Genomic DNA, 27,905 nt, shown 5'->3' on the forward strand with positions numbered 1-27,905 from the left:
GCACTTGAGAAGCAGCTCATGAGTTAAGGTTTTGCATTAGGATGCAGTGTGGTGTACCTTGGTTAGTGGCTTTGAACAGGATGCTTTGATAACCACAGTGCTTAGGATAGCGCAATGAAATATTCTTCTGGTCTGATTGCCAGATTGTCATAGAAGGGGTCAGAGGACAGGCTGAAATTGATGACACGTGACCGTAGAACTGCAGTTAGAGGTATCTTCAAAGGATTAGGCTAGACTCAGTAAGGAGAGCACGGGAAAACAAGCATTGGGCAAATTATATATTGAAGGAAAATATACGAAACAAGGCAAACCCAGGATGCTGGTGTTGGTTAAACTCTCAGTTTTGATCTACTTAACACAAATTTATTGAAATAGTGAGGCCTCCTCAATGACCGAGGAGAAGTGTAAAGTTGTGAGCATGGGGGCTGTCCCTGTGGTGTACCACACCTGTAACTGCAGTTCTAAGGACCCTTGTTTCTCTTTAGGAGAGAGGCCAGAGATTGTGTCTCCCCAAGTAACAGCAATGGCAAACAACTGAACGGTGCTTACTCAGTACAGTAGCGTTTTACTTCCTTCGCCTGTAAGATAAGAATGACATTATCACAGAATCCACAAACTCTGGGATGGAAGGACAAGGCAAATGACTCGCTCAAGGTCATACAGCCGATCAGTGCCAGAACACAGCCTGGCTCCCTGAAACTGGAGCTCTCATTTGTTGCACATGTGCTAGCCCTCGGCACATTCACTGGTAACTCCTCAGCTCCTTTCTCCCCGCACCACCCTTGCCTCTGGTCAAACAAGGTTCTTCCCGAACTCTAACTTTGTTCCGGTCAGTCTCCACTCCTTGTCAACAAGATCAGAGAGTACAGGAAGGAAAGGAGCCGTACCTTCAGTGACAAGATGGGTATCTTGTGAGTTACTACATATTAACCCTGGCAAAGGCGTACTTATCAGTGCAACAGCTAATCTTCTTTGTGAAAGCCTTTATTACACGTAGGGGTTAAGGTCATTTTAGGAGCATTTACTCTGAGCAGTCAGAGAAGGAACAGCGGGCTATTGTAGATACAAATACTCACTTTCGTAAAAAACAAAAAACAAACAAAAAAACCCCACCCCCCATTTTATGACGTAAAGATCTAAACAATTTCAGATAATTTACTTCTGGAAATCCTCCCACCCACCACGTGGTCTCTCAAGCTCGCTCCTTTTCCATAGCCGCCACAAGGGGGCAGCTGCGGCCGCACAGTCGGCGCACACACGACTGCTCGGCCATCCCTTGCTCTTGTCTGGCACGCGGCTCTCGGCCATGGATTAGCTCCTCTGGGGACGTGGGAGGCCCGGGCCCCGCCCCCGGCCGGCGGTGGCCCCAAGCTGCAGTCGCTGCGGTGAGCAGAGAGGATCTGCACGGAGGCTACGAGCGGAACGGGGAGCAGACCGTGCGTTGCCCTCAAGACTCGCTCCCTTCGGCGCTCAGGGGCGCCGGTACTGACCGCGGGGCCCTCGGACCGGCCCGGGCTCGGGGCGCCAGGCTCGAGACCATGGCGCTACGCGCCCGGGCGCTCTACGACTTTAGGTCCGAGAACCCTGGTGAGATCTCCCTGCGGGAGCACGAGGTGTTGAGCTTGTGCAGCGAGCAGGACATCGAGGGCTGGCTTGAAGGGATCAACAGCCGCGGCGACCGCGGCCTCTTCCCGGCTTCGTACGTGCAGGTTATCCGTGCGCCCGAGCCTGGCCCTCCGGCCGACGGCGGCCCAGGAGCTCCGGCCCGCTACGCCAACGTGCCGCCCGGCGGCTTCGAGCCTCTGCCAGCCCCGCCGCCCGCTGCCTTCCAGCCGCTGCTGCAGCCGCAGGCGTCGCCGGGTTCCTTCCAGTCGCCCGGAGCCGGCTTTACCTACGGCGGGGGCGCCCCGCAGCCGTCGCCCCAGCAGCTCTACGGTGCTTACCAGGCCAGCCTAGGCAGCGACGATGACTGGGACGACGAGTGGGACGACAGCTCCACAGTGGCAGACGAGCCAGGCGCGTTGGGCAGCGGCGCGTACCCGGACCTCGACGGCTCGTCGTCGGCGGGCGGCGGCGCGGCCGGCCGCTACCGCTTGTCCACACGCTCGGACCTGTCGCTGGGCTCCCGTGGCGTCTCGGCGCCCCCGCCGCATCAAGTGTCTGGAGCCAAGAGCTCCGCCACGGTGAGCCGCAACCTCAATCGGTTCTCCACCTTCGTCAAGTCAGGCGGGGAGGCCTTCGTGCTGGGAGAGGCGTCAGGCTTCGTGAAGGATGGGGACAAGCTGTGCGTGGTGCTGGGCCCCTACGGCCCCGAGTGGCAGGAGAACCCCTACCCCTTCCAGTGCACCATCGACGATCCCACCAAGCAGACCAAGTTCAAGGGTATGAAGAGCTACATCTCTTACAAGCTGGTGCCCACGCATACCCAGGTGCCCGTGCACAGGCGCTATAAGCACTTCGACTGGCTGTATGCGCGCCTGGCGGAGAAATTCCCGGTCATTTCGGTGCCCCATCTGCCCGAGAAGCAGGCCACCGGGCGCTTCGAGGAGGACTTCATCTCCAAGCGCAGGAAAGGTCTGATCTGGTGGATGAACCACATGGCCAGTCACCCAGTGCTGGCCCAGTGCGACGTCTTCCAGCATTTCCTGACCTGCCCCAGCAGCACTGATGAGAAGGCCTGGAAACAGGGTAAGCGGAAGGCTGAGAAGGATGAGATGGTGGGCGCCAACTTCTTCCTCACTCTGAGCACACCACCTGCCGCCGCCCTGGACCTGCAGGAGGTGGAAAGCAAGATCGATGGCTTCAAATGCTTCACCAAGAAGATGGATGACAGCGCGTTGCAGCTCAACCACACTGCCAACGAGTTTGCGCGCAAGCAGGTGACTGGCTTCAAGAAGGAGTATCAGAAGGTGGGCCAGTCCTTTCGGGGCCTCAGCCAAGCCTTTGAGCTGGATCAGCAGGCCTTCTCCGTGGGTCTGAATCAGGCCATTGCCTTCACCGGAGACGCCTATGATGCCATCGGTGAACTCTTCGCTGAGCAGCCCAGGCAGGACCTGGACCCAGTCATGGACCTGTTAGCACTGTATCAGGGGCACCTGGCCAACTTCCCAGACATCATCCATGTTCAGAAAGGTAAAGCCTGCGGGGCAGGTGGCACGGGGTCAGAAGGTGGTGACTTTAATAGGCGTACCACTCTCTGGTTTCAGGCTCCTGGTCGTTCTCCCTGTCTGGGGACCCTTAGGGTTGTGACCGTTGGGATTTTCCTTACCGAGTTTTCAGTGAGTTGTTGGATTTCCTTCTAGTCAGAGGCTGACACACTCTTCAGAGTGCTAGTTGTCAGACCGCGTTGTTATTTCAGAGTTTGAATAGGCAGGGAAATCAGCTGCTCTGATCTGTAAGCTCGTGGACTGGGGCAGAATTAGTAGGGGACCCACGCCAGGCTAGGCATCTCTTTGAACGCTGCAGTGCCGGCAGATAGGAGGGACAATAGGAAGAATGGATGGATGACTGGGAATAAAGGTAAGTCAGGCCTTCCCTCAGTCCCTGCTGTGGCAGGGGAGTTGGGCCAGCCCTGTTCACAATGCTGGGGCAGCACCGGAACTTCCTGTGTCAGCTTGCAAACCGGCCTAAAGGCCCAACCTTCAGGATCTCCGACCTCCTTTCGCTGGGTTTGGAGTTTATTAACCAGCTGACATTTGGACTGTTCTTTAGGAAAATGATGTGGGAGACTAGTTGGGGCGAAGTAGGAATGTTGTGTCTGAGAGCGGTGAATTCGCTGTCCCAGTGTTAAGAGTGCTTTTTAGTTTGGTGTGTTACTGGCTTTTGTTAAAGCCCTGACTTTGCAAATGATTTTTTTTTTTTTTTTTTTTTTTTTGTAAACTACAGCAGTCATGCCTGACTGACCTGAGGCTTTCTGATATAATGGCTCCATTGACTGAGAGAGAGATGGGAGGTGTTGCAAGAACACGACCTTACCTCTGGAAGGGTCCAGTGTGGGGGAGGTGGCAGTCACCTACTGTAGCATCCTGGGCTGGTGGAAAGCTGCGTGGATAACCAGATATGGCCTTGGGAGGAGGTGACCTGCTGCTCTCTTCCTGGCCATGTGGGACAAAGCATTTGTGAGCCACCTGATCTTTGGCTTTTGCTTTCTTGTGTTCAACCAAGTTCTTTCTCGATGGTCTTTCTGGCTCTCTGGAAGCAAACAGAGCAAATCTGTGTCAAGCCTTCAGCTATTTGGAAATATCCGTCTCCTTGCCACTGCCTTCCTCTCTGCCCCTCTCCTTCCCCCTTCTCAAGTGTGACAAGACCTCAGACTCTTAAATAGGGTGGGGGGAGAGGGGAAGTTCAGAGTCCATGCTTGCTGCCGAGAAACTGTGGGACTAGCTTCCCAGAGAATAACAACTCTCTTGCCGATTTGCAGTTCACAGATACAGCCTAAGACTGAATTAGCCCTTTGAGCATTAATATTGCTGCTGGCCTGTATTTATTCTTTACGTTTTTAAGTTACAAATCCCTGACATTTTGAGTCTTTAATGCAAGACGTTAGCATTTAAATTCCACTGTATTTCTTCAGTCAGGTCACATGCTGGCCGCCTACTTAGGAATTTCCGTGAGTTTGTACAGAAGGTTGGCAGTCACCAGCGGAGGAGGGCAGAACCAGTACAGACACCCGTGGGGGCGGGCAGTTGTCTGTCTGCTCCACCTCTGTGTAGGCTCATTCGCTGGTTTTACTGTCAATCAGGCCTTTGGCACGCCCTGCTGTGGAAACTGTGTCTCGGAAAAGCTGTGTTTGTCCCGAGGGCTGCTTGAATGTGTGGTGGTTCTTTTAGTCTAGTCAGCCATTGAACTTTTTTAAATCCTAAAACTTGGATTGTCTCCTGTTGCCTAGATCTGGAAGTCCTCCCCTTTCAAAACTAGTGCCGTTTTATGTGGTTTAAACAGCTCTAGAGATTAAACATCTGTAGGCATTGGTGGTGAATTTCGTTTCTGCTGTTGCCTTGGTGTGTAATGCACGGGAGCCCGAGTCTAGACGACCTGTCTTTAGAGCGTTGCCACTTAAGGCTGCAGTGTCCCATGCATACAGCCAAGCGCGTCTGCTTACACGATGTATCTGTTAAGGGCAGTACAGTGAGGGACTCGGGGGGTAGCGACTCTCCTCGGTTGTGCAGTGGCTGATGTGCTGGAGTGACCTGAGCACTTGGGAGTTTGTTTACTGCTTGAGGGTTTTTTTTCCATCCAAGGTCTCAAAGTATAATCACATCAAAGGGCTTAACTGACTTGAGAATAGCAACAGCAAAACAGGACAGACAGACAAGAACAATTCAAAGAGGCTTTCCAGGATTGTGTTGTAGGCACCCAAAGTTTATGTTTTTGTTTACGAAGAAATTTTATAGTTAAGAAGTTCAAAACGTTTATCTTACCCTGGTGAGCAAGGTCAGTGCCTCACTTTTCATACGTGGTAAATTAAAATTAAATCTGATGAGGACTTCAGTTCCTCGTCAAGAAGCAAGTGCTTAGGTGGGTTGTGACCAGAAGGTTGGGCAGGAAACACAGGCCTTGCCATCCATCACTGTTCAGAGCTCCATTGCACCCCATGCGCTCGCTGCCTAGTAAGTTGTGGCTTTAGCAACCCCTTTCCTAAGAGTTCAGTGCGTTTTCTTGGTAGTTTTCTTTTTATTTGGTAATTCTGTGGCAACCCTTAACTTCCCTTGTAAGTGTAATTGGTGAAGCCTGGGAGGGGAAACAGGTTCTGCGGGATCCGGGTTGCGATCCTCCCAGTCCTTCTTCCTGGGAGCATTGAGTCTCGGAACACAGCACCGGCGCCCCTGGGAGTCTGAGCCATCCTGGTTTGGACCCCCACGACGGGATGAGGCTGGGTGCTCTTAAATGTGGCTGGCTGGCCTTGCTTAGGCTAATAAAGGTCTTGGTTAATGCTTTGAGCAAAGGTGAAGAGAACCATCTGGTTCCATCAACTAAATGACAATTCTAGAATTGTGTTTTAAAATCAGCTAATGGACTCTTAGCTAAATAGACCTGCTTAGTTCACGGAGCCAAGTGGAGGCTGAAGGGGTTGCTGCAGTCGGTAGTAGGGCTGGGTGGAGATTTAGAATAGTGCTCTGGTTGCAGTCAGTTTTTTTGACAGGAGCCCCTTCAGTGCTGTAGTCTGGTTGGTGCATGTGCTCAGCTCTGTCACTGACCTGGAAACCCTGTGGCTTTGATTTTGCTTCCCTCAGTGGTAGCGGAGTTTTTTTAACTTTCTCCTGTTTATCATTCTTTCGATGTGCTGTGATAATGCTGAAGCTGGTGACTGAGCAGTTGTGTGGGAGAGCGTTTATTATGGGAGTCACAGCACACTTCAAGCACACTCGGTTTGCTTTCCAAAGATAGGATGAGCCACTCTAGTCAATAATAGCCACATCTGGATGGTGGCAACCCATGGTTTAAAAGTTTTAAGTTTATCTCTTGGCTGTCACAGTAGGGGGACAACCACAACAGTGAAACAAGGAGACCCCTTGTTTTCATCTTTGCTTACAACTGTGGACTGCAGGTCTGGAGGGAGCCACGCAGAGCGGCTTCTTTATTCCAAAGAAAGAGGCATGGGGCCGCATTACCCAGTGAAAGATAACCCAATTTGAAGGAGCCTCTTATTGAGGGGTCCCCAGAGCTACAGCTCAGTGGGGACTTTCAGTAGTGACAGACGTCTGCGGCTGGGACCTTGTTTGTATCCTGCAAAGCAGGACTAGAGAAAGAGAATCCCACTTTTCGCACTCTCCACTTGATGCTGCAAACTCTCTTTCTTTGCTCTCTGAATGTTCCAGAAGGCACTCACTGCCTTTTCAGACAAAAGCTAGCCCCAAGACCTGAGGCTCGCCAAGAAGCTGGCCTGCCTGTCCGTCCTGCTGGGTAGGATTTCACCACTGTACTGCCTTTCACCCACCTGAGGAGGGTTGGTCCCGTGGCCCTCAGACATTAATTAAAGATAGCCGATGTCCAGGCAGGGCAGGCAAGGCGAGGCCTTGGTGCTCCCGCCTCCCTTCAGTGCCCCTGTCCCCTGTGCTAAAAATAGCCTGAAGAGATGGGGGGGGGGGATGCAGAGGAAGACCAGGAAGGCGGGCTGTTTACAAGTCCATCCTTTTGCTCTGGGCCAGAAATTGAGGCCGGTCCTTCTCTGAGTTTAACTTTTATCTCAATTGGATCTTTTTTCCGTTCTCCTATCTCCACCCCAGCTGTTGACTTCATTTCTAGATGTAACCCTTGTCCCGATTTGTCCTTTTCTTAGCAGAACTAAGGTAACCTTTGGTTTTTGAAGTAGAGGAGTCAGTTGCTTGGTTAAAGCTTAAATGTGACTGGCCAAGGACCACTCCTGCTCCTGATCCATGGCTGTCCTGCCTGGCAGCTATAGATAGATGCCTCTCCATCCTCCCGGCCAGGGGTTTTCTAAACTTTGAACCCTGCAGTCCTGTTTGCCCCACTGGGAAGCCAATCACAGCTGAACTGAGCGGAGGCAGGGGACTTTCATTCCTTGACAGTTCCACTGGGAACTCTTGGCACCCTTGGGCTCCATGGGACTTCCTTCTTGATGGGAAATGACACCCTATCAGGTCACCTTAGGATTTCCAAGCACGAGAAATTCTGTGGTTCACTAGGAAACAAGAAATTGCCCTTAAACTTAGGTTTCCTATTGGCAGCTGTATAAAAATCTGATGTACTATTTCTAATGTTTTAGAACCAGAGTTTACGATTAAATCGGGTGTGTCATTTCTGAAGCCCGTAATGCATGATTGTCACCAGTCAAGTGGTCTAGTAGCTGAGCTGTGTTTAATGCCAGTGTATCCAGAAGACAGAGACTGGGCCACCTGGCAGCTGGTGTTGACAGCACAGACTAGATCTTACTGGAGGCACGGACAGCGCTCTTTGACTCTCAGTGAGTTCTGGACAACTGATAAAGGGTGATCGTCCTGCTGTGGCAGTGCAGGGCAGTGCGGGGTTGTGGGAGTGTGGGGCAGTGGCAGTGCGGGGCTGTGGCAGTGTGGGGCAGTGCCAGTGTGGGGCAGTGCCAGTGTGGGGCAGTGGCAGTGCGGGGCTGTAGCAGTGTGGGGCAGTGGCAGTGTGGTGCTGTGGCAGTCTTGGGGCTGTGGCACTGTGTGGGGCAGTGGCAGTGTGGGGCTGTGGCAGTGTGGTCCTGTGGCAGTGTGGGGCAGTGGCAGTGTGCGGGGCAGGCAGTGGGGGCTGTAGCAGTGTGGGGCAGTGGCAGTGTGGTGCTGTGGCAGTGTGGGGCTGTGGCACTGTGTGGGCAGCGCAGTGTGGGGCTGTGGCAGTGTGGGGCAGTGGCAGTGTGCGGGGCAGTGGCAGTGTGCGGGCCAGTGGCAGTGCGGGGCTGTGGCAGTGTGGTCCTGTGGCAGTGTGGGGCAATGGCATTGTGGTCCTGTGGCAGTGGGGCTGTGCCAGGCTGCTGAGAGCCCGTGGATAATGGAAACAGGGTGTGTTCTTAGTGTACAGGTGGTACAAGGGAGGTTGGGTGGCTCGGGTCTGACTACTGAGCTGCAGTGGCCAAGAAGTCTTGTGTGCAGCTTCTGTCTGTGCACCAGTCCTGTCTGTGCACCAGCATGGTGGAGTCTGGTGGGCCTCACACGTGAGTGAATGGAGCCAGTTATGAGCAGGTAACTGGAACCTCCACAACCTTCCGTGGCCAGGAGGAGACTTCCTCAAGGTCCTCATGAGGAGTAAGTTCTGTAGTGCTTAGTAGCTACTTACTAAATGTTGGGTTTTGAGAACAGGAAGGTGCTTTAAAAGAATGGGAATTACTTTCCATTAAAACACAATTCAAGTAAGTATGCCTCCCCTCCTAGCAGCCTGCAGTTCCCTGCAGGCCAAGTACAAAAGCTGGAGCAATCATTTGCACAGCACTGGGGGATTCTGTTTTAATCAAGTCATTCCATAGCAAATACCAGAAGTATTACTGGCATCAGAGGGATAAATGGAGATATTATCTGGAGCGATCAGTATATTGTTTATGTAAATTTTCCCTTGTCGGCCCTCCTCCCACATCAGATTAATTTTGTGAGGGAACAGATTGCTTCAACATTTCTGAGCACCCTTCCTCATATCCCTACAGATAGGATCTGGATTTCCTAGATACTGCTTTTGTTTAGATGATTTTTACTCTGCTAAATAACATAGTTTCTATATTGAAAGTAAAACAACTCCAGGCCGCAGTAAACATTTCGACATTGTTTCAGGCTGGTTTCAGTAGTGTTTTGTCTGCCCCTGTGACTACAAGCTGGGAGCATGAAAATCCTTTATCAACTGACAGTATTAAGCTCAGATCAGTAAACATGTATCCCTGGCTAATTCATCAGATGCTTCTAGAGGGAAGTACCTGGCCTCCGGGTGCCTGCAAGGCGTTGTGACACTATACTGCCTTCCAGCAAACATCTGCAGCTTCTAGAACCCAAGTAGGGGATGTAATGAGTGGGGCCGCAAGAGCAGTCCGTTGGAATGCTTTTTTTTGTTTTGTTTTTGTTTTTGTTTTTTCTGTTTGCAAAGAGAACTTTATTTTGAAATCTAAATACAGTCGCTTTTCCCAAAATAAAGAAAATCAAGTAAATAGTTTACTTTTCGTGTTGCAACCAAAAATAACAAGGCACTGAAGGGAGGAAGGGCTGACTTTTGCTTGTGTTTGAAAGCAGAGACCCCATCTGGGGTCCCATTGGGAGAGAAGACATGGTGGGTCCATGGAGTGGACCTGAAGTATACAGTTGAGATATTTGCCTGCTTCCAACTCTGGAACAGGAAGCAGAGAGGAAGACTCAGGCTTCCTTCCTCTTCCTCTTTAGCCAGTGTGAGACCTACCCAGCCTCTGTGTGATCCTCAGTTTGCTTTTCTTATTAGCCCCTCATAGATGCCTAAAGATGTGTGTCCTGAATGCCCTAATCTAATCAAATTGACAGTCAAAACTAGCCATCACGGTGGGTATACAGTCTGATTGAACTGAACTGTATCCCGAGTACTTCAACCAGGGTCTCCATTTCTGTCCTTTGTAACTCCTGATGTGATTGGATTTTCCTCTGTGCATTATTTAGTGGGTTGGGTGATGGCCATTGGGAGAAAGGCAAAATCATTAAGTTTATTCATAGGAACTTCTAAAAAATAAACTCGATTTTTATTGCATAAATATTTAAATAGACATCATAACCTAAGCACTGCCAAGATTACATTATTAACCCGAGTGATTGCCGCCCTTGTGCAGCTTATATTCCAGCAGGGGGACAGTAAAAGCCAAACGCAGCAAAGCATAGTGCATGACAGATTTTATATATGTGAATGATATGTGCTCAGAAATGGAGCAGGGCGGGAGGGTGTAGGAGGCAGGATGGAGCACAGAGAAGTATGGTCAACACAGACCTCACTGAGAAGGTGGGATTTAACAAGGCCCTGGATAGCTGTGGACTAGGAAGGTTGAAGTACAGCCAGGGTCAAAGGTTGGGTCTAGAGGCCGTCCTAGTAGGAGAGTCCATCACCTAAAATCGGATTGGTACAGCTTTGTGGGGTCATTATCAGGGCATGTTAAAAGTTCAAGCAAGATGGAAGCTCTTCAGGATCATGAGTGAAGGGATGGCATCCATTTGGACATTTACCAGTTATGCCGAGAAAAAGAATGGCTCAGAGACTGGAGCAGGTACAAGCAGGAAACCAGTAGAAGTGGTAAGAAGTCCCAGCCTTCCCGAGATCTGTGTTGAAGGTGCAGTCTGCAGGTTAGAAGGGACGTTTGTTTATGCCTTGTAGATACTTTGTGCTCTGCGTCTCTTTTTGGCACAAGCCCAGGCAGAAACCCCGGATCGGACATACTGCGTGGAGTCTTCTATTGACGGTGCATCCCCTCTAAGCAGTCCCTGTGGGGCTTGGGGATTGTCTGGAGTTTGGTGTCTTCCTTCTGTGTCCCTGCATTTTTTGAGTGTTTTTTCATTTAAAAGTGCACAGGACCTGAAGATAGAATCTGCATATAGTTTATGGATGACGTCATTAATACGTGAGTGATTTTATGATTTTAAAGCCTTAGATTTACATGGCTTTGAAGTGACTTTCCAAAAATCACCGGAGGGAGGAAAATGAATATGTACCTCATGATGTCTCTCTGTACGGACTGTTTGGTGTTTGAACATGGGGCCCTTTTTGTTTAACTCAGCACAGAAAACCTCGTGTGCATTGATGTTATCGATGGACTTGCAGTCTTGGAGCTCAGGTGCTGAGCCGGTGGACCCTCCTGGAATTCACTGCTCTGTTGGGTAGGATGTGAGTACGGAGAGTCCAGATAAAAGGCACATTCACCGCAGAAAGAAGGGTTGTCAGCTAGCATTAGCGGTCAGGGTGGTCTGGATGGCGGGTACTTGGTTTCTGCTTCGAAAGATAGTCATACTTGAGTTTTGGAAGAACATGGATGGAGAGTACCTGCCTGGCCCTGTTATGCTTTAGAATGGGTGTGATAAGCACATAACAGCTGGCGCATTGGTTCTAGCATTGAAGTCTGTGAAGGAGCGTGCACACGCGGGACACATGCAGGCGTGGTGCCCGCTGATGGTAGTAGATCTGGAGAAGGGATTCTTGGTTGCACAGTCTCATCCTAAGATAAGTTTTGAAAGCAGTTGTAAATTTGCAAGCAGGGAGGGAACCTCCCAGATTAAAGGAACTGTGTATGCAAAAATCAGTGCTGGCAGCCTCTCAGAATCAGCAGGGCCACCATCTACTGAGTGTCAAGTGCATGCTGTGTGGACATCAGTAGTTCTCAAAAAGTGCTTGTATTTAAGTTTCCGGGGTTCCCAGCCACTGTTGGAGTGGTGGCGGGAGTGATAGAAGGTCGGTTAACATGACAGGCGCTTTGGTGTAGGAAGCTTTTGAAATAATTGAGGCAGGACATAGTAAAGTCCTGAATGGAGGCGGCGTCATGGGATGGAGAAGAGGAGACGGGAGTGGAGAGAAGGGACCTAAAATGACCTACAGCATTAAGTATGGAGCGACCAGCGTAGATGCTGGCAGAAGTCTAGGCTGCAGGCTAGGTGTACGAAGGTGCTCGTTACTGCACTTGAGCTAAGGATGGTGCTTATGCTTCTAATGGTTCTGTAAGTGCTTGCATAATAACCCCAGTTTCGCTTGTTGATCTGCAAAGCCCGAAATATTTACTGTCTAGCCCTCAAGGAAAATGTTTGCTGAGCCTCCTGTTAAAGAACAAGCAGGACCGTGGAATGGAGGTACAAGTGGCGATTGCCACTGTTAGCGAGTTTGCTCTGTGGCTTTCACTGTTCAGGCGTACTAGGGGACATGATGTCATAGTTCTTTGAACAAGTGCTTCACACCTGTCCTTTATGGAATTAGTGCTAGGTGTTTTAAGCATTGGTATTAGCTGCTGTATTAGTTTCCTAGGGTGCCGTAACAGGTCCCTATAGTCCGGGTGACAAACAGTAGCCTTGTGTTCCTTTACACTTCCGCAGACTGGCTGTCCGGAATGAAGGTGCTGGCAGAACCATCGCTCCCTCTGCAGATACCACTTCCATTCCTGGTTGCTGGGCTGCCTCAGGGTAGTGTGGCTGTAGGTGGTCACTCCAGCCTGTACCCATCGTGACATGGCGTCATCCCTGTGTGACTGACTGGCTGGCTCTGTGCCCCTTTCCTCCCTGCCTGCTCTGTCAGGTGTGCCTCACATTTGACATCAGCTCACTAATTACATACATGCATGCTGTGTGGACATTAGTAGTTTTCAAAAAGTGCTTATATTTAAGTTTCTGGGGTTTACAGCCACTGTTGGAGTGGTGGAGGGAGTGTATAGAAGGTCGGTATTAATATTAATGTGCAGAGACCGTCTCCATGTGGACAGGATTGGGGCGATGTGGTTCAGTCCAGTGCAGTTAGCTAACTTTCCCCAAGGGAGTTCTATCTCCTGATGGTGATCGTCACAGCTGAGTCTGAGGCAGGATGTCAAAGGCAGGATTTGAATTAATCTTTCACCTTGAAACCGGTGTGCTTTTTGCTATGAGAATCCTCGCTAGGAAACAGAGTTGTTGTCAGTTGTTCAGCCAGTAGAGGTTTTTCAACTAAATAGTGACACCTTGACCATGTTCAAAGTAGCTGTCATATTTCAAAGGCTCACCACGTACCAGGCATGGCGCTTCATGTTCTATTTTCATTCTACCCGATTAAACCTCACGGGAGCTTTTGAGGTAGACACCCCTCTATTTCCACCGCTTCACAGGTGGGAACTGAGCCGTTGATGTGGGAGCCCGAGGTCCCCGCTTGCTCCCTGGCGCTCACTGTAGACCTCACTTTAGGAAGCTCTGCCCAGGCACGCGGAGAAGAGGAGGCTTTTGAGTAGGACTGCCATGTGTGCAGCCTTGGAAAGGAGTGCGTGAACTTGAGACATCTGTTAGCTCAGGTGACAGCACTATGACGTGGTGCTGGATGTGTGCGGGAGCCTGTGTTACCTTAGGTGTTGAGTTTGGGTGAGGCCAGCAATAGGGACAGACAGAGAGGGAGAGGAGGCGTGGGGTGAGGAGGCAGGAGTGGGGCTGGAAGGAATTGTGGGAAATCCTGCAGTCCCAGCTGCTTTGTTTTGTTTTGTGTTTTCAGACTGGCCCTGTAAGTAACCCAGGCTCACCTTGAATTTAGGGATGTCTTCCAGCCTTGGCCTACATGCTGTGATGGAAGACGTGCACCACTGTGGACCATCACTGTTCTAATTAACGGGAGAACTCTGCTTTCCTTTCCTCTATGACGATAAAGGGAGCTTCTGGCTAAAATAAGCCAATAGTGAAGCCCCTCCTCTTGAGGCTGGCAACCTAAACGAATGATACCAGCTCTTGACAGGGACCAGCAGAGGCTTCCAGTGGCCTGGGGCGGGCGTTAGGCCTTGGATGTTCATGGGCACTCAACTCCTGTTGTCCACAGCTGCATACACAGAGATCAGCATGGGCCGTCTCAGTGCTCTTGCTCTTCAGGCTTGTACTTTGAGTATACCTTTAAACTTGAGCTTTTCTAGGTCTTCTGTTTTTGTCTTTGGTTGGTTGGTTGTTCTTGTTCTCTCATCCAAGAATGTTCAGACATGCCAGAGGACACTTGGTCCCTGCCAGCACAGGGGCGCAGGGAAACCACGTGTTGGTGGTGGGGGTGGGGGGAGTTTCAGTATAAAGTGGCTGATTTAGGATCTGCCCCCAAAACTTTGTGATCATCGGGTGGTGTGCAGGGGCAGCCCTCATGGAGTGGGCACAGTGAAAGAAATAAGAGATGGCCTGAGCTAGACAGCAAAAATACATCCTCTGGAGCTCTTCTCATGGTTCCAGATTAACACTGTTCTCTTGGGAGCCTTCGAAGCCCAGCCTCCTGGGAGGCCCTGGCCCTGGGCTTCCAGCTCGCAGCTCCCAGGCTCCCGTGCGGTGCCTCTTCCCACTAGACCTGGCCTGCCCCTGCCCCTGCCCCTGCCCCTGCCCCGCCCTGCCCCTGCCCCTGCCCCTGCCCCTGCCCCTGCCCCTGCCTGCCCCTGCCCCTGCCCCATGGGGAGTGTCGTTTCAGTTTAGCAGCCCTGTGTAGACTTGATTTTAGCCCAAGCTCCATTTTATCTTCCCAGAACAAAAGAAACCACGATTTTTACTCCCAGCTAGATGTACTTTCCGAGCCCAGCTTCTCTCTCTGAGTCCAGCTTCTCTCCGGTATGATTCCTGGGTTGTTTTCGAAGGTCTGCTAAATATAAGTGCCGGCAGCTGGCCGACACTGCTTAGTGGGATGTTATGGCCAGAAAACATTCAAGAAAGGAAATAGTGCTTTGTCTTTTTTACGCTCAGAGTTTTTAAAAGTCTTCATCTGTATTTGCTGATGGAGGGGGCCTTCAGCCTTTTCCCCCTGGGACCCGCTCCTCTGAAGTAAAGGCATACTGTGTGCACAGAATCCTCTTAGAACTTCTGTCACACAGTAGTGTAAAGTCTCTTTGGTTCTAGAGATTGGCCTTGGGGTTTCTTTCTCAGGAGCTAAAGCATCGTGAGAGCCTTTATGAAGTTCCAGCTAAGGACTTTCTGTTCTTAGCACATTAACTGCAAGAGACCTGACTTCAGGCTTCACTGGGGGAAGGAGGCAAACTGAACCTTTGATTACTGAGTGCATCTTGATGTTCCCATCCCTGCTGGAGGTCCCTCTGCGTGGACCTTGGTCACTGGGGTCCAGCTGTGCTTGCTGACTGGGTTCTTCAGGGTATAGCAAGGCTTTTACCACGAACAAGCAACTTACGTTTTATTTTTAGGACCAAACCGAGCTTGAAGAATGGAATTCTTTAAATGAGTCTTTTTTTTTTTTTTTTTTTGTTCCCCCATTAACAAGCAGCCAGGTTTCACTCATTCTTGTCTCAGCTCTTAAAATATCTCCAGACTTGTCTTCATTTAGTGCAGTTACGAGTTGAAAATGAATGCAAATTAATTTACCTTTAAATATTTTAGTGCTTGGCTTCGGTGGCATTTAAGCCCTTCAAAGCCTTGTTTTGGGACCAGACATCTTAAATCCTGGAACTCTGAGAGGCTGAGTTTAGGGGATTGTGAGTTCAAGGGTAGGCTACCTACCTAGTAGGACTATGTCTCAAAAACAGACACAAGTGGACAAAGTGGTGCTTTCCCTGGCACAGTGTGTAAGCGTGCTCAGATCCTAGTGAGACGTGAATGGCACAGTGTTTAAGCGTGCTCAGATCCTAGTGTGACTTGAGTGTGTGGAATTTTTGAGGCAGTGTGCATGCTGCTACCTGTGACGTGGGCAAGGGAGTCCCTACCCACCCCGAGATCAAGCAAACTGCCAAGGTTCCTAGTATCAAGTGGGTGGAGACCCAAAGAGAGGAAGAAAAGGGGTGGGGAAGAGGCTGATGAAGGGAGGAGGGCTGCAAGGGTGTGGGTGCAGTAGAGGGAGGAGAAGGAAGTAGGCCATCTTGGCTAGATTAGCATTCTCTTTTAGCATTGGGAGCATAGGGAATGAAAATAACTGGGCTACCGTCCATACCTCCCATATCTGCGCTCTGCCCGGTAACACCGAGGCCTCTGTTTACTGAGGAAGCCCATCGGAAGACCAGAAATCTACCTATGCCTTTGGCACACGTGTAATTCCAAATCAAATGAGGTGGTTTTTGTTTTTTGGGTTTTTTTGTTTTTTTGTTTTTTGTTTTTTTTTACACCACTCCCCTTTTCTCTCTCAAGGGAAAAAGCAGCGGATCCCTGTTGCTTAGTGACTGGGCCTTTTGTGTAAATGGCTTTTGAGGGACAAAACCGGGAAGGCTGAGGTGCAGAGGGAGAATGTGGGGGGCACAAAGAGGGAGCCCCACACCAGCCCTGGCAAGTTTTTAGATGGGGTTGGGGCATCTCCTGAGGCCGTGTATAGCCCAGGAGTGAGGAGGAGCTTTTCCTGTTTCCTTTGCCAGTTGTGCTAGGAAAGGTGCTTGTCCCTGTAGAGCTCAGCAGGGCGCCGGCAGGCTTGAGGTGGGCTCTCAGTGTTGGTGAAAACCAGGGCTGTGGCTCCCATGCTCTCTGAAATGTTTGGGAAGCAGCTGTTTACAAAGGGAAATACTTTAATGACGTCGTATGTACAGTGTAGCTCTCTGTCACATGGTGCTGACTTCCTTGGCTCCCCAATGATATTAATAACCTTCGTTAATAATTACTTTTTGACTCAGTATTCATCGCAAACATGAGTAACATGTTCCTGATAAAGGAGCATGTGCAAAGACACGCCTCCCTGGCTTTGCTCATGGATAAGACTTTGCAAGGGGCCCTGCCCTGGTAACACACTAAGGTAGGAAGGGGACGGAAGTGAATCTGAGACCTTGGGGGTTTGTGGAGCTGATTTTAGTGCTGGAAATGTGGGGCAAAGTTCCTTCCAAAGGTGGGTGAGCGTGAGTAAGGTGTGAGAAGGAACCTTGCTGAACTTTGTAGTTAGAGTCTGCATTGAAGTTTAGGAGATTTTGTTCATAATAGCAAAGTAAAAACATTGGTTTATTTCCTCATAACTCTCAAAGTATGGAATGGGAAAGAGTCCTTTTGGTCTTTCAGGACTACTTGGTCTCTCTAGCCCAGGCTGGTCTGGAATTCACTATGTTGTTCAAGTGCCCCTGAGTTCATGGCGCGCTTCCTGCTGCTTCCAAGTACCTGAGACACTCAGCTCACATTGTGCCTATGGATGCGTGCAAAGCTGTGAGCAGTCAGACACCTGTGTAGTATGAAAGCCACAAGCGCCAGGCTGTGGCAGGTGGGAATGGTGGGTTCTTTGAACACATAGCCCTGGGACATTCTGGACAAGTGACAACCTCTAAGATTCTAGAATTATACCAGAAACTTCCGAGCACCGTTCAGCTTTAAATAAATAAGGAAGGGAACCGGGCAGCAGCAGTAGCCTGCGCACCTGGGCCTGAACTGAAGCTTGCCTCTCAAGTCCGTCAGGCCCGGAGTGACGGCACTGGTGATCAGTCACTGTCTGTGGACGTCTGACTGCTCCTTTAGAAATAAATCATTTGTTGAGTGAGATTTGGTTCTCTTATAGAGGACTCTGGGTAATTTGTCAAACTAATTTAATAAATGTCCCTTTCAACACCTATCTTAGTTAGACTTCCATCGCTGTGAAGAAACACCATGACCAAGGCGACTCTTATAAGGACAACAATTAATTGGGGCTGGCTTACAGGTTCAGAGGTTCAGTCCATTATCATCAAGGCAGGAAGCGTGGCATCCGCATCTTTTTGTTTTTGGTGTGTGTGTGTGTGTGTGTGTGTGTGTGTGTGTGCGCGCGCGCGCGCGCGCGCGCGCGAGTCTGTGTGTTTTCCGGGACATGGTCTCTGTGTAGCCTGGGCTGTCCTGGAACTCTGTAGACCAGGCTAGCCTAGAACTCACAGAGACCTGCCTGTCTCTGCCTCCTAAATGCTGGTATTAAAGGTGTGCACAACCATCGCCTGGCTAGAGTTCTACATCTTGATCCTAAAGCAATACGAAGGGACAGATACACTTCCTCTAACAAAGCCACATTTCCTAATAGTGCCACTCCCCATGGGCCTACGGAGGCCATTTTTATTCAAACCACCACAGTGTAAGCTTGTGTGTGTGTGTGTGTGTGTACGCGCGTGTGCGTGTGTGTGTGTACATGTGTGTGTGTGTGCGCGCGCACGTGTGTGTGTGTGCACGTGTGTGTGTGTGTGTGTGTGTGTGTGTGTGTGTGTGTGTGTTTCCGTCCCTTTGTCCCACTCACAGAGCCCTCATAGGAAGGGGCCATTAGTGTGTCTTAGAGTCCCGTCTGATGCTCTGGGACAGCCTGTGCTACCTCTACCTTCTGAGGAGGTTGCTTAAGTGTTCACCTCACTTCTGGCCCCTTCCTGTGCTTGGAGCCCATGTCAAGAGCACATTTCCTGTGGGTGACTCAGCTTGGACTGGGTCCACCACCTTCCCGTAAGAAGCAAGTCCCCTGACCCACGAGTGTCCCCACATCTCCTCTGAAGAACACACCCTGCTCTGTAGTGGCCACTTTAAAATCAGCGCTTCGCTCAGGTTACCCCAGGAGTGACTGACTGTCTCCTGCAGCCCAGCAACATCCCATTAGAAACCTTCCCACCCATCACGCTCCATCCATCACGCTCCATCCATCACGCTCTCCTGTTATTTATTAGCACAAGCTCACTCTATGGAAACGATTTCACTGTGACTTTGTACACATTGCACACCTTGAGCACAGCCCACCCTCCTGTCCTCTCGTCTCCGCCCCTCCTACCCCGCAGCTGCCCTTCTGCCTTCTTGTCTTCTTTTAAATCTAGATTTCTGCATGAGAGACGTGTGATGGTTGTCTTTGAAAGTGAGTGTTCTATTTCACGTAACATGGGATTTCCCTGCAACTGACGTTATGTGTAGTGCTGCTGTGTGCGCATGTGTGTGCCAGCGTGTTCCTCCAGTAGATCTCTCACTGAATCCGGAGCCCACACATTTGGGTAGACTGCCGAGAGCCTGCCCTCCTCTGCCCCGGGATGGCAGTGTGTGGGGCGTGTTGCAAGAGTACTCCCTGAGCCTAGCTCTTGTGTGGGTCGGGTGCCAGGATCGAGCTAAGGTCCTCGGGCTTGCCCAGCACCTGACTAAGCCATCTCTGCAGCCCCAGTTTGTACTTCTTTATGGCAGAGTAATTCTCCATTCCCCATGCCCTCCACATTGTCCTTATTCGTGTATTCTCTGAGGGACACCTTGGCTGACTCCAGAGTCTGGCTCTTGTGATTAAAGCTGTAGTAACTGTCAGGTGAGGTTATCTATGGTGTGTGTAATGATTTTCCCACAGCAGCTTACCTTCCACCAACCCCGTGTAACGCCCGCTTCAAAACACCATGTGCATTTGCTTTTCTCCTCTGCCTCTCTTTATCCTTTTTAACGTGGTGACATCCATTCCGACCGTGGCGGGATGGGAGATCCGTGTAGTTAGGATTTATGTCTTCCTGAAGATGACTAAGAATTTCCACGTGTGTCTTGTCTGTGTGTACTTCTTGGAGAACCATTCTCTTGCCAGTTTTCGGTCTGACCCGTATGTTCTTTTCTTTCATTTAGAAACTGCCGCCCTAATCACGGGCATTAGGGACCTTTGGTTTAACAGTGCTCCCCGACCTTAGACCTCGGACATAATTTCTTCCCCTCTCCTTCGCTTCTGATGGAAATGTGTGGTCCCTTTGCTCCTCTGTTCTGGGCAGGGCTTTTAGCTCTTTTTTACCGTACTCCACGGTCAGAGACAGCCTCAGTGTTGCCTTCCCGTGTGCCACAGCAGGCTGCAGTGTGTGCCCTTCAGAGTGCAAGCGTTTCCAGAGAGGGAGCAAGCTGGCATTGATCTGACTCGCCCACTCTTCCTCGCCAGCTCTCCTTACATCTAGGTTTGACGGAAAATTTTGCAAACAAATTAATTTTGATAATTCGTGTTAAACACAAAAAGATGTGAAGTGAAGGGAACTGCTCAGAATTCCCAGATCGAGGACTGTCTGCTGTGGGAATGAGCAACTGTACGAAACCCAAGGCCTAGCCCAGCAACACTGGTAATTCACTTCCCACTGAAGCTCCTCAGAGCAGGATGTGTCTGTCTTTGCTTTGGTCAGAAGACAGAGCTCAGTGAGTGGAGGTGGGGCAGACAGAAGCTTCTGGAGCCCTAACAGTAGCTCTCTTTCCCTTTCACGTGTCCACGTACCCTTGATGTGTGTGGCTTAGGCTGTTTAAGTCTCAGTATTCCGTTTACTCCCAGTCCGGAATAGTAAAGTAACTTGTAATAATTAATCTTGTTCTAGTTGTTAGAGGTCATAAAATACAAAATATAACAGCTTTCTCGTGCAAAAAAAAATTTACTTTTTAAGAAAAAGGAAGTACATGTTGCTTCAGATGTGGACACCCCCTAGTTATGACTGGACTGTAGGCAGGCCAGGCTGCTGGTCCCACCCCGAAGCCGTGCTGTAGAATGCTGCAGTTTTCTTTCATTTAATTCCTCAGCATAACTCTATCAATTTTTTTATTTTTAATAATCTTGCTTTCTTTTGAAAAGTAGGTCCGGGAGGCACTGAGTTAGCGACATTTCATTTAAAAGGCATTATTTAAAGAGATTGCTCTACATCATGAGTGACGGAGCAGTGCAGTTTGAGACAGGGTCTGACTGTGTAGCCCAAGGGGCCTGGAATGTGCCAGCCTCTGTGGTGGAGGCGGAACCCTTCTGAGTGCCCACGGCTCTCACCGCTGAGCGTGCACACTCACACCTTCACATACTGTTCCATGTTCTCCACTGTTTGAGGCATGTGTACCTCGCTACCTCAAAAATGATTTGAGCCTTTGTACAGGAGCCACATTTTTCATGGACGCGTCTCCTGCTCATCTCTCTGCTGCAGACTTGACTGACGCACTGTGCCAGCAAACTTGCATTTGTTAAGTGGGTCAAACTGGAATTCCGGGTGGAATTGGCTTAGGGCACTCATTCTTCCATACGCTCAGTCCTGTCCTTTTAAATTGACGACAGTGAGCTGCCTTGTGTCAGAAGTTACGGTTTACCTGTCAAGTAAACCATGCATTCCTAAAGGGCGGTGATATTTTGGGTTGGAGTGGACAATTTATGTCATATTCTGTGGCTTCTCAGTAGATGGAGAAAAAGAAAAGAACAAAATCTCCCTCTCGGGTTTGAGTTTGTGTTTAGACTTTGAAATACTGTAATGTGTGCTTTTTAATATTTAAGATAAGAAAACCATACGTCTTTAAGTATAAAAGGTTTAGGTTAGTCAGATATAAATAGTTTCTTTTACACATTCAGAGTGCCCTTTTGAATTACAGGTTTAAAGCAAAAGTCAGGGGCTGGCGGGAGGTTCTTACTGTAAGAGCGCTGAGCACGAGGGCCTGAGTTTGGATCTCAGCATCCACTTCACAGAGCTGGGCATGGCTTCACCTGCTGGTGATCCTAGTCCTCTGGGAGGAGATGGGAGACAGGAGTCACTGGGCTCGCTCCAAGTTCAGTGAGATAATAATGTTAGAAGGGAATAAGGTGGAGGGAGAATGATTAAACAGGGCACCACACTCACATACATATGTCATATCCACTCCCCACCACACACACGCACACACACAGATACATGTACACACACATATACATGTACACACACACGTGTGTGTGTGTACCGGCATCTGCGGTCAGGAGGGGAGCGCTGGCTGACCTGCAGGTAGGACAGGCTCCTCTCTGCCCACCTTGCTTACCTGTTCAGGCACCTGCTCCTTTTCTGCATAGTTATGGTATTTGCTTCTAAATCAGTTTGCCTGGGTAATTCTCAGGCTCACATGGTGAGCAACTCAATTTCCCTTATTCACGTAGTAGTAGTAGTATCTGCCGTAGGCTGAAGCAAGGCTGGGGCAGTGTGCCTAGCATATATTAGGGCTGTTTTTGACAATGACCATTTACTGTCTGTCTGTTCCCTGATCTATCTATCTCCCTCTATCCGCACTACCCTCAGCACAGCACATGGCATCTAGCTGATCCTTGGAGCAACTGTAGTGTAGCTAGTCTGTGGGGCATTTTCTGTCATGGCATAATCTGTGTTACCTTTGGGAAGGCACATCTGGCTCCCATCCAGAACTCTGAGCTTTGTGGTGTGGTGTCACTGTGTCTGGCTGGTGCATCTGCCCCTTGTGAGCACACAGAGGGTTGGGGCTAGAGTACATGTGTTTAATTTTACCTGTTCCACAAACTCAACATGTCAAACACATTAGGCTCACCATCAATATTCCTTAACTGAATTAAAGCCGTTACATGGGCTGTAAAAATAGCAACTCTGTCCTGTTTACCTAACAGAGTCACAGGTGGAAGAAAACTCAGTCCCGGATTTTTTCTTGGCCCCTTGAACACTCACACTTGGAAGCCTTGAAAGTTGTAACTGCTCAGAGTTCCTTAGCCTTTAGCTTAGGGGACTTCATTCTCCTGAACTCCCATGTCTGCTGAGGAGCCAGAAGAACCCCACAGGGAGACAACTGTTACAGAACTGCATCAGCACCTGAGTGGGGCGTGCACGGGGCAGCCGTGGGAAGCACGCTGTGGCTCAGTGGTCGGTGGGAAGCTTGGCTCGTGTTTGCACTCTGGACGATGGCTTCCAGAGGCACACAGTCAGATCACAAAGACCCCCCTGCTTCTCTCTCTGCCATTTTAAAACGTGGATTTTTATATCTTTGGTAGTCTTTTGAAATATTTTTCTTTCTCTAGAGTGTTGCCTCTCAGTATTCCCTGTCTTTTCAACCTTTATATCTGTACATATGTGGGAAGCCTGTACAAATGTAATAAAGACATTATATTACAAAAAGGCATGTGGGTAGATGGGGCCTTTTTAACATGAAGCAGGCAGGGCCAGGCATGGTGCACATCTTTAATTCTGCACTCAGGAGGTAGAGGCAGACCGTTCTCTCTCTCCAGGCCAGCAAGGAGTTTACAGTGAGACCCTGTCTCAAAACCACAGTGATAACAACAGGCACATGTAAAACTTCACTGATGCTGTCAGACTGGGAGAAATGTTGAAGGTGTCAGACTTCCTTACCTGGGCAGGGGTAGTCTTGAAACCACGCGTTGCCTCGGGGATCCTGGCTGCTTCTGTCTAGCAAGCATCAGGGTGGAATGGTGCCAGCACTATGTCTGTCCCTGCTGTGCTGTGCTGTGCCCTGCTGCTCTGGGATGCTGCCCATTTCAGTGAAAGCTCTCATTTAGAAAGAGCTCAGGAAAAATGTGTGGTATGTACATTCTTCCAAAGACATGCATTTCTCTTGGTAAACTTTGCTGTTGGTGGGTTTTCACTCTGGTTAGCGTGAAGCAGGGGCGGGGCCACACGAGCTCACTGATAGACCCTGGTACATCCCTGGTCCTGTGTTTTTTACAAAAATTATTAACCCGGCATTTTGTTTGAAAAGCACACTTTAGCCTTAGTTGAATACTGATTTACTCTCTTAATTTTCAGACTTGAAGGAACTCAGAAACAAGGTGGCCTCCCTGGGTAAAAGCAAGGAACATAACTCTAAATAGGTTTCTCCTTGGGCATCACACTCCGGGCTGCTGGGTCCCACGCCTGGTTTCCACATTCTCTACTCTCTGCCTTTTAGATCACTTTAGTCGTAAGAGTTCTAGATGCCTTTGGCCATCTCCATTCTAGAGCTGCTAAAATCTGTTCAGACCGTGTGAGTGTCAGTGTTGTTCAGCCCTGAAACCAGTAGATACCTTCATGTCCTGCCTCCTCTGCCGTCTTTGTGGCATGTGCTTCTGAGGAAGAGTCCACCCTGTGTGGCACCTGCCAAAATGACCAGTCCCATCCCCCTACCCTGCAGCACTAGATCAGAAGCTGTGGTACTTTTGGTGACCTTCTGAAACAGTCATCAGAGCAAACTTAAAACCCACTGCCCCTGTACCTCTAACCGTTCACAATGCAAGTGTCCTAGCTGTGGTCCCCAGAAGATGCTACCCGACTAGGCATACAGGCATACGTCACCCACTGCCATCAGGCACATCATTTAGGTGAGGCTCTGAGGTACAGGCATGGGCTTGGGTACCCTGACGGCTTCATTGTACACTGGCAACATTACCCAGCTCTCCCCCACCACACCCAACCATCGCTCGCTTTCCTGCTTGAGTTGGTACTGACATGCTTCAGGGGTGACTCTGACCTTTCACAGTAGCTCTGTAGTGAGATTCTTCTCAGGAAAGGGATTCATGCTTTATGGGGTATTATTTCTCAAATTGTCTTAAACGTTGTAAACGCTAAAAGTGTGGGTGTGAGGATTATCTTTAAAAGGACACGTCTTTGTACCTTTTTGTTAGGTAAGCATGTCAAGAAAAACAGTCTTGGTCACCATGGGACGTTGGTTTGGGGAAGTGACGTTGGCACAATGGTCAGGCTGCTTTATAAATTGGTATTTACGGTCACCATTTTGAATTTCCAAAGGATGCTGAAATCGTTTAGACAAGTACTGAGAGTACCGAGCTTCCTGTGTAATACTTAGCTATGCCATTGGGATATATGTGTACGTATGTATGTATGTATGTATGTATGTATGTATGTATGTATGTATGTATTTTAATTAATTATTGTCTTTGACTGCAGGAGCTCTTACCAAAGTAAAGGAGAGTAGACGACACGTGGAAGAAGGGAAGATGGAGGTCCAAAAGGCCGACGGCATTCAAGACCGCTGTAACACTATTTCCTTCGCCACGTTGGCCGAGATTCATCACTTCCATCAAATTAGAGTAAGAGACTTTAAATCACAGATGCAGCATTTTTTACAACAACAAATAATATTTTTCCAAAAAGTGACGCAGAAGTTGGAAGAAGCTCTTCATAAATATGACAGCGTCTGATGGCTGCACATGGGACGGCGCACCTGTTTTCAGTTCAAGGATAATTTCTACAGCAGAGCAGAAACTGCTTTCTAAGAGCTATTGCCAACTATAGGCGGTGGTACAAGGACGGTTTTGTGTTCAACTGAAACCCGGCTGGATATATAATTATGTAGGAGAGAAGCAGTTAATATGGTTATGTAGCAGAAACAGTACCACACTTTGTAACTAAATTATACTATGTATGCCCACACTACCATTGTAACTTTTGATAATGATTATACTATTTGCCTTATTGCTTTTGAAGTATGGGTATATTAGTGTGTACTTTGTAGACCTCAAAGCCCATGAAGAGTCTCAAAGAAGCTGGCTGGGTGAAGCCTGCTGAGGATGCCTTTTTAGTCTCATAGATCGAGATGACCTAAACTCAACCTACTCTGTTTACAAACTCCAACTAGAGCAGCTCTGCGACTTTGTGCCTTCAGACCGGTTGTTTTCCTTTCTGTCCCACCTGTGTTCGAGCCCCAACTTCTGATGGAAGGAGCGAAAGGCGGGCACTGGTGACAGCCGATGAAAACCTCCCATTTCTGGGTCAGTGGGAGAACCAGTGGCCATCACTTTGCACAGGAAGCATCGCCTGGTAAGATGCTGGCAGTGACAGAGGCATGAGACGCTCGCTCTGCTGTCTCTGGGTGTGAAGTCTCGTAGGGGAAAAGGCAGCGCGCCGTACTCCCTTACAGCTGTCTGTAGCACACGGCCTCGACTCCAGGGTCACACAGACTGGGCCTGGGGGTTTCAGCAATGCCCTTAGCACGTGGGGAAGAATCCGATCGGGGATAAAGTATAGAAGCAGTGGGTGACAACGCACTCCGTCTTAGTTTGGGGGAGGGTCTCCTGTCTTTTTTTTTTTCTTTCTTTCTTTTTTAGCTTGAAATTTCCTTTTAATGTTCAGCTTTCTGTTTTGATTTCAAATGGATCTACACTGTTAACTGAATGATGAGACTCCACTGTGATTCACTCGTTTACTTAATCAAAAAATTTCAGGGATGTCTGTAAATTTCAGTGTTGTGCACAACAAGAAGTGCTGTTGGTTGATTTAAGGAGGGACCAGAAATAATTTCTACTATTCCAGTACTGAAGGAAAAAAAAATACTGATTTATACTGTTTTTAAAAACTAAATATTGATAAAGCCCCCCCGTCAGAAATTTAACCTTAAAAATTATTTTAAATATCATCCTATATTATTAGAAGGGAACTACAAGTGACTGATAAATACCAAAAAGATTCACAAGCAGCTTCATTTAAAAAGCACAAAGAGGTTCTGGTGTGAAATGCCCAAATCTCAAATGTTTTCTGTAGTTTTCTGTAGTTCTGAGTTTACAGATGTAAAAGCTGTCCCTGAAGGCTGAGGAACTTGTATCTGCTGTCCCTGTGAACTACACTCGCACCACCCCAGAAACCCTGGTGCTGATAGGGTAGCTTGGGGGTACAGTCTCAGAGGGGGTGAGCCACAGTCACCCAACGGGGTCAGCTTGCAGAAAGACCAAAACAGGAAAGGCGAGTGGGATAATCACTTAACAGCACATTCACTCTCTACGAAGTAATCACATATGGGTTGAAATTTGAAGAGCAGATTGTGATCATTTTGACCTCTGGTCAAATCCTTGTACTTGAGAACTTTGAGGCGGACGTGGCATCACGTGGCGTTGCCTTTACTACAGGCCCGTGGGACTGTTGCCAAAAGCCGTGTTCTCTGAAAAAAGCAGTCCCTCTCGTTGACTGCAAAGTACAGTTAGGTAAAGAAAACCCATATATATTTAAAAAACAATTTTATTCCAGAATTTTGGACGTTATAAGTTTGAATTGTCACTGAAGAAGCAAGCTCTCCTCATTTCAAATAATTTGGTCACATTTATTTGCCTCTTCGTTTTGATGGTGGTTTGATTCTTTTTTCTCCTAATGAAGTTAGTAAACTTGTGCAGTAGTAGCAAGGACATTACCTGAGGTGTCTTGTATGATCGTGGTTTAGCCAGGGTGGACACAGCTTAAATCACAAACTAAAGATCAAAGTACAAAGACGTGTGCAGTCCACGCTGCCTCCTCCCAAGATAACTTTCCTCCCTCCTAACCGTGTAGCATAATGCCACCAACTCATGGGGCTGTAAATGAATTCTGTGGGTTAATGCACCAGACTTACCAGTGTCCATTTTCATCCAAGATCCTTACTCTCTAACGTTCTTGGTCCTATTGAAACATTTCAGTATCTAAACATACTGCAATGTTAATACCCAAGAGAAAAGCCATTACGTGTATGCTGGTCACATGATCAGTGTGGTACAGTTTTGTTACTGTTGTTGTTTTGTTTCGTCGTTTCTGTTTTTTTAAATAAACTATCACGCCCTTCAAGACATCACTTGTCTTTATTTCCAGACCTTGTAGTTTTGCTATGTAACTGTGTATAAAGGGAGGGTGGCCCTGAGCCTGGTCTTACCTTTGAATTGCAGGCAGGGAGCTGTTTATGGGTGGTAGGCATGGTGCAGTGAGACTGGTTGTACACCTATGCGGTTTTCTAGGTGGCTGTGTCCAAAGGCACAGATCATACCCTGAATGGGGAAGCACATTTGAAAGTGAAACATCACAACCCATTGGCAGACGAGAGTTTCTCAGGCTTCCCTGGTGCTGTAATATAGCAGACCCTCAAATGCTGGCTTTTAACTGACTCGTATTTGGTTGCTGTTCTCATAACTAAGAACCTGAAAGACGTTTCAGTTTGTCAAAGTGAACACATCGTGTGTTTCTATGTACGCCTTCACATGCTCAGTGTCTACTAAGGTCCTCCATCCAGGGGCTTTAGTTCTCTCTGAATCAAATCCTCCCTCCGAGCCTTTAATGTCCTGGGCGTTATCTGCTTTTCTCATTTCAACTTTATCTCTGGTTAACAAAGTTAGTCAAACTGGGTATTATTTATTTTGAGATGAGAAATGTTGAATATCGTCTACTTCCTTCAGAATGTCATGAGTAGTGTGGGTCAGACGCGTTTATTTTTCCAAAAATA

At 48.8% G+C, this 27,905-nt stretch overlaps 1 protein-coding gene across 1 annotated transcript; it reads left to right on the forward strand.

Moving 5' to 3' along the window:
- Positions 1 to 996: 996 nt before the first annotated feature.
- Positions 997 to 27,258, forward strand: Snx18 (sorting nexin 18). The gene is made up of 2 exons (XM_032898870.1): positions 997 to 3,132; positions 24,617 to 27,258. Exons 1-2 carry the CDS (start codon positions 1,539 to 1,541, stop codon positions 24,868 to 24,870), a joined length of 1,848 nt encoding a protein of 615 aa, XP_032754761.1. The 5' UTR covers positions 997 to 1,538; the 3' UTR covers positions 24,871 to 27,258.
- Positions 27,259 to 27,905: the final 647 nt, after the last annotated feature.

The sequence above is a fragment of the Rattus rattus genome, chromosome 3, assembly GCF_011064425.1.
Source record: "Rattus rattus isolate New Zealand chromosome 3, Rrattus_CSIRO_v1, whole genome shotgun sequence".
Lineage (NCBI taxonomy): Eukaryota > Metazoa > Chordata > Mammalia > Rodentia > Muridae > Rattus > Rattus rattus.

What these genes read in the sequence shown, in the direction of transcription:
- Snx18 (XM_032898870.1), top strand. Translation starts at nt 1,539, where the DNA reads ATGGCGCTACGCGCCCGGGCGCTCTACGACTTTAGGTCCGAGAACCCT. An exon ending in CATCATCCATGTTCAGAAAG is followed by an intron (nt 3,133 to 24,616) that starts GTAAAGCCTGCG and finishes CTTTGACTGCAG; the next exon opens with GAGCTCTTACCAAAGTAAAG.